Source organism: Lytechinus variegatus, chromosome 3 (assembly GCF_018143015.1).
Source record: "Lytechinus variegatus isolate NC3 chromosome 3, Lvar_3.0, whole genome shotgun sequence".
Taxonomy (NCBI): Eukaryota; Metazoa; Echinodermata; class Echinoidea; order Temnopleuroida; family Toxopneustidae; genus Lytechinus; species Lytechinus variegatus.
Genome location: NC_054742.1, coordinates 58,074,210 through 58,080,409, shown reverse-complemented (window position 1 = coordinate 58,080,409; position 6,200 = coordinate 58,074,210). Strand labels below are relative to the sequence as shown.

General features: G+C 38.2%; 1 protein-coding gene across 1 annotated transcript; it reads left to right on the top strand.

The window, feature by feature from the left end:
- The first annotated feature begins 957 nt into the window (after positions 1-957).
- On the top strand, positions 958-6,200 carry LOC121411472 (protein dispatched homolog 1-like). Its single transcript, XM_041604226.1, has 5 exons — positions 958-1,095; positions 1,829-1,955; positions 2,252-2,375; positions 2,873-3,065; positions 3,567-6,200. The coding sequence occupies exons 2-5, from the start codon at positions 1,846-1,848 to the stop codon at positions 6,185-6,187; spliced, it is 3,048 nt and encodes a 1,015-aa protein (XP_041460160.1). The 5' UTR covers positions 958-1,095; positions 1,829-1,845; the 3' UTR covers positions 6,188-6,200.

Genomic DNA, 6,200 nt, shown 5'->3' with positions numbered 1-6,200 from the left:
GAATCACATGTTCACATAGTCGACCATGTGAACAGTGTGACAGTCACACTGTCGAGGTGTCCATAGTGTGAAAATGTGAGTATCTTAACAATATGAATATGAACACAGTGTCCCACAGTGTGTTTACAGTGTGGAACACAATTTGAAATCACCTTCACACTGTTAAAGTTGAGCATTTCAACAGTGTGAATCACATATTTACATTGTCGACTATGTGAACACGCTGTGTACAGTCACACTGTTGAGGTGTCAACAGTTAATCCGCTTTGTATCTGATGAAAACGCGCTATATAAATGAAGTGTATTATTATTATTTTATTAGTGTGAAAATATCTTCACACTGTTGAATTTAAGCATTTTAACAGTGTGAATCACATGTTCACATAGTCGACCATGTGAACACTGGGACAGTCACACTGTCGAGGTGTCCATAGTGTGAAAATGTGAGTATCCTAACAATATGAATAATATTTTCACATAGTCCACTATGTGAACACACTGTGGTTACACTGTGTGATACTGTGTTCGTTCCAGCGGGATAATCTAATGAATGGAATAAAATATCAAATCTTAAAAAGGAAACAATTCATAAAAAAAACTAAATTGGAACTCACTCTCATCGTCTTTTTATTATTACTATTTTTTCTCCTTTTTCTTCTTCATCATCATCTTCTTCTTTTTCATCTTCTTCTTCTTCTCCTTTCTATCCCTTGTTCCCTAGCTTCCACACCCCCTTTTTTAAAAACCCCCTTTCCATGCCCATTTTCTAAAATCAACAGTCATCCTTCTCTGTGATTAAAGATTCAGCTTTAGTCAAAGAAAACACTCATGTTTAAGGGATTGATCAACAGACACTCTTGTGACGCAATGTGTAGTAGCCATGGTTGTTCTTGGGTCAATATAACGGCTTAATCCGGAGTGGAAAGTTCGGATGTTAAATAGTAATGATATCAGCTCTCCACCTATGAAAGCATCATGATGATATGGAGCGTATATCAGAGATTGATTTTCCGTGATGGGAATAATTCTGATAAGTTGGATAACTTCGTTCCCAGCGGCAAAATGCTTTAATCAAAGCTGTGTGTAAAATATGAGGTAAGTCAATTACATCATCTCATTCCTTTTCAGTTTTGGAGACATTTGTTTGGAGTTTTGGACTGAATAAGACTACTTTGGAATGATTGCCAGAAAAAAGGGAGCTGGGTACATACGTTCTGCTCCCCCTGTGCTTCAGATAAATCACAATTGCTGAAAGCAATCGCTAAAACAATTTAACACATTTCACTCAAATGATTTGATTAATCTGATAAAGATTTGATGTTCTTTATAAAATGTATTGAATGCATTAAAGATGACGATTGAAAACGGAGAAATATCGAAATCGGTGAATAATAAATTTTTGATTATTCACAGATTTCGATATTTCTCTGTTTACAATCGTCATCTTTATAGATTTATCGTAAATTTATTATATATACATAGCAAAAATGATAGTTTTGAGATCTGTTCCTATGCAAAAACACGATTTTTTTTAGATACTGGAAATGAATAGATTAAAATTTGAAAATTGAAATTGTTTTATGTATCAGAAATTCAATAATGGCACCGAAAACATTAAAAATAGCATAGGTGGTTAGTTTTGTAAATATACTTTATGAAAACCTTGTTATATGGAAATGAATTTGACATATACTGAATTTGCAGAATGTAGCAAAAAATTGACATGTTAATTCTTTATGTAATCTTTCGTTTTGCAGTGAAAATATAATAAATCTAAATCATGAGTGTTTGAAATTCTCATGCTCATTTTAATATTCAATTGTTTCAGATCTTACCCGAACAATCATGAAAGTTAGCACAGAGATCAAACAGAACAGAAATGGCCAACATTTTACAGGCTGGGTTAAAAACAAGGAAAGTGACGTCATGGAATTCTTCGCTAGTTGCTGGCACAGGTGAATGAATACATATTATTACCTGAATATTATTATTGTTCAGTTTATTGTTTAAGCTATGCTCGTACTAAATGTTGTGTCCACATCATGTAAATTAATCTCGTGTTCTAATTTACATATTATGTAAATTAGAACACGAGATTCAGAGATTATGGATGAAAACATTGAATAATCATTTTCTTTAGCCAAGTAGAATCATCTGCTATTTAGAAGTCATCATTAAATAGAAGATTAATACCACTTTATGAAATAAATAAGGGTCTTAATAATATTTCTTTATTTTGTCTTTTGTATAGCTATGCTGAATTCCTTGTTCGATGTCCGTCCATCGTACTCCTTGTCATTCTCCTGTTCGTCATTACCACGGGGGTCATTGGATTTTGTCTCAGTCCTATGCTTTCATTCGAAGATCCTACGCAGGTACAGGCCATGAATATAAACATTTAAAGAGAAATAAACAATTTCATTAACTGGCACTAACCGATCAATAATATGGAAGTTTATGAAATTCGACCCGTAGTAAAAAAACAGTATCTTCAATGTGTATTATATTCATTTTGCATAATGGTGGATAAAGATTGGGGTATATGGTTATTCGTATGAAAATAACCTGTTGTGGTTATGACGTAAAACGGCGATGGTGCTGCTATATGATGATGATGGTGGTGGTGATGATGATCGTGATGATAATGGTGATTGTGATGATGATAATGATAATGATGACAAGGATGTTAAAGATGATAGTGATGGAGGTGGTGATGATAATGATGATGATAATGACTTCTGTGCACTGGGTATCCTTTTACATGGATATGATAATGATGTGTTTAGATTGTCGGTTAGCTGGTGTTTGTAAGTCTTGCTAATGATTATTCGTTGTACAGTTATACCGTTATTTTTTTAAAACACATTTAAAGGGGTTTCAAGCTCGTGGAACAGTTATCAGTGGACGTGTCCGGGCATTTCGACGGCTGACAGAAGAAACGCAATTATTCTTTCCAGACCCGACGAACGACAATTCTAACATCAGTCGACGCAGTATTCCAGAGACGCCAAGAAGCCGTATAGAAAGAGATTTACACAACGAAACAGCATTCTGCAGTACACAACGTAAGTGGACTTTATTAACCTCGCTCTGTTTTACATTTCCAGATCACAATCCTCAACTTTCATCTTATTAGAAAGCATATCCAATAGACAGTTTATGATGGGAAGCAAACATCAAATGCATCATAGTGCCGGAAAAGGTAAACTTGTGACGAAACAGATCGCTGAATTGCTTCCACTGCAGTCTAATGTTCATTTTCCATTTTCTGCTTGAAATTTTCAATTAAATGATTTCTAAGACATAAAGCTGCTAAGGAAATGATTCTTTATCTTGTCCTCTCAGGAAAACCCTCTAAGAACAATATGCTATGTAACCATCCGAAAGGGTTCGTGAAAGAACCTTTATGATTCTTCATGGAACCATAAATGGAAGAGGAATATTTTCACAAGATTCTTCAAAGAACTACGGTATATTTATAAAGAACGTATACGTATACAGGTAAGGTTATAGTTACATCCTACAATATGAATAAGATAGTCTTGGTATTAATTTTCTTTTTACAGTTTCTGATCGTCTTCGAATGGTGTATCGATCCTATGGCTCAACGAATATGTTCACGGCTGACGTCATGAAAGCTGTGTGTGAACATGACGCCACCAATTTTCGTAATCAGGATATCTTCAACCAATCGTGTGGAGTTTACTCTTCATCGGGAGACTGTTGTCCTACATGGTCATTGGGGCACCTTGTAGCCGTGATCGTAGGAAAGGATTCTTGCGATGAGATTGAAGATATTGACGTGGAAACCACGAAAACACTTTTGCAAGGTTGCGTCGAGTACTACAAAGTAGGATGCCTGAATGGTGGCGCCACTTGCCAGAATGTTCCAACCAACTGTACAGATCTAGGGAGCGTGTATACGATATTTCATTATCTAACACCAAGTGGCTTTGTAGACGATGTGATGAATAGCAGGTACGAGTTAGAAGTGACTCTCGTCCTGTCTCCTCTGTGGTGGGAGAGTCAGGAGACCCTGACATTCTATGAAGCACACATGCGGACATCATCACTCAGAGGAAACTTCCTTGAGATTATAGCAATAGGTTCAGGGATTAAGTTGGACGTATTCAACAAGGCTGCTATTGCTGATTCATTATTCATCGCCATTGGTTGCGTCTGTGTGATTTTTATTATATGGACGTACGTCGGTTCTTTCTTTATTACTCTTATGACGTTTATCAGTATAGTTATGTCAATGGTCGTAGCATTTTTCCTGTATCACATCGTATACAGAGTGCCATTTTTCCCATTCATCAACGTCATAACCGCTGTTCTCATCATCGGGGTCGGTGCTGATGACTGCTTTGTCTACGTTGACATCTGGAAGGCCACAAAGAAGAAACTTCATCTTGGAGGTAATCATGAAGACATGATACAAATTGTCATTGATACGTTGAAACATGCAGTGGCCACCATGTTCGTCACCAGTCTCACAACGTCATCAGCCCTGTTTGCGGGAGTCGTCAGCACAATCACTGCATTGAGATGCTTCTCGGTTTTCGCCGGAAGTGCAATCCTGGTCAACTTTGTGATGACCATGACCTGGATACCTGCTGCCGTTATGATTCATGAGAAATACTTCCTGCGGGAAGATAGCATCAAAAAGACAAAGGCCAATGCTTTGTTCTATTCAGTGAAATGGTTTTACAATCATGTTGCTGAGATTGGCAGAGAGGTCTTTGAACTTTATTTACCTTTTGTGATTAACAAGTGTCGGTTTCTTTGGATAATCATTTTCAGTGGCCTTGGTATAGGGGGATTTTGTGTTGTTTTTGTGGCGCCTTCGCTGCGGCTTCCATCTCAATCTGAAATACAAGTATACAAAATTAGTAACATTTTTGAGCAATACGATCAAATTTATAAAGGATTGTTCAGTTTCGAAGGTGATTCAGCCAGGTTAATGCCGGCAATCATTGTTTGGGGTGTAGAACCTGTTGACAATGGCAACCATTGGGATGTTGATGGAGTAGGAACTACTGTTTTGGATGAATCGTTTGATCCAACATCATCAGAAGCACAACAATGGTTGTATGATCTCTGCATAGACTTTAAGAATTCAAGTTTTCACGACACCAGCGCAGAGTCAGGAGACGAATTCTGTTTCATCGATGCTTTTCGAACCTTTATGGAAGATGGTACTTGCATACACCCTTTGACAGGCGAGGACCTGAATCATTGCTGCAACCATACTTCATTTCCATATTCAAGCGATCTGTTTAGCCAATGTGCAATTACTTTCACCGATATACAATGTAAACTCTATGGTTGTGAGTCCAATTCACCGGGCTTGCGTTTCAATTCTGACCAAGATATCGTGGCAATGTACATTTACTTGAAGACAAACATCGAAGAATCAGAGGGGTTCACCGCAATGAATCAGTTCTGGGAAGACTTAAATGGCTGGATCGAAAATCGAATGAACTCGGCTCCATCAGGTCTGGAAAGAGGATGGTTTATAAGTGTGTCCAACCGGCAGATGTCTTTCTTTGATCTGCAACAAGGTCTCGCTTCAGGGGCAACTCTATCAGTTGGTGTTTCCCTCGGGGTTGCAGCAGGTGTGCTTCTTCTATCTACACGGAACATCTTGGTGACTATGTACGCCATCTACTCTATTTCATGTGCTGTCTTTGTTGTCATTGCGTCTGTCGTTCTCTTGGGATGGGAACTAAACATAGTCGAGTCAATTGTCCTCTCCTTAGCTGTTGGCCTGTCGGTTGATTTTACAATCCATTTAGGCGTTGCCTATCGTCAATCAACTGCATTTGACCGGAAGTCACGATCAATGTACGCCCTTCGTTCCCTCAGTGCTGCCATTACTCTGGCTGCATTCAGTACCTTCATAGCAGGTGCGTGTATGCTACCTGCCACAGTTCTAAGTTATGTGCAGCTAGGGACTTTTCTTACACTTGTCATGACAATCAGTTGGGTTTATGGAATATTCCTATTTGTTTCTCTTTGCCGAACGATAGGACCAGAGGGTATGTTTGCCCAGTTATCGCGGTCTTGTTGTCGACGAAACCCTCGTGTATCCCCAGAAAAGAAGGACTGTCAAATTAAGCATATTTCAGTTAAGCCTGATAAAAACGAAGGTGCAAGCCTGGGTACAAAGGAACCAATCACTTAAGGCAGACAAGAAC

Bases quoted from the DNA above. Each gene is read 5' to 3' on its own strand.
- LOC121411472 (XM_041604226.1), top strand. From the start codon at position 1,846: ATGAAAGTTAGCACAGAGATCAAACAGAACAGAAATGGCCAACATTTT. The intron at 2,376-2,872 runs GTACAGGCCATG...ACACATTTAAAG, and splicing joins CATTCGAAGATCCTACGCAG to GGGTTTCAAGCTCGTGGAAC. The intron at 3,066-3,566 runs GTAAGTGGACTT...TTCTTTTTACAG, and splicing joins AGCATTCTGCAGTACACAAC to TTTCTGATCGTCTTCGAATG.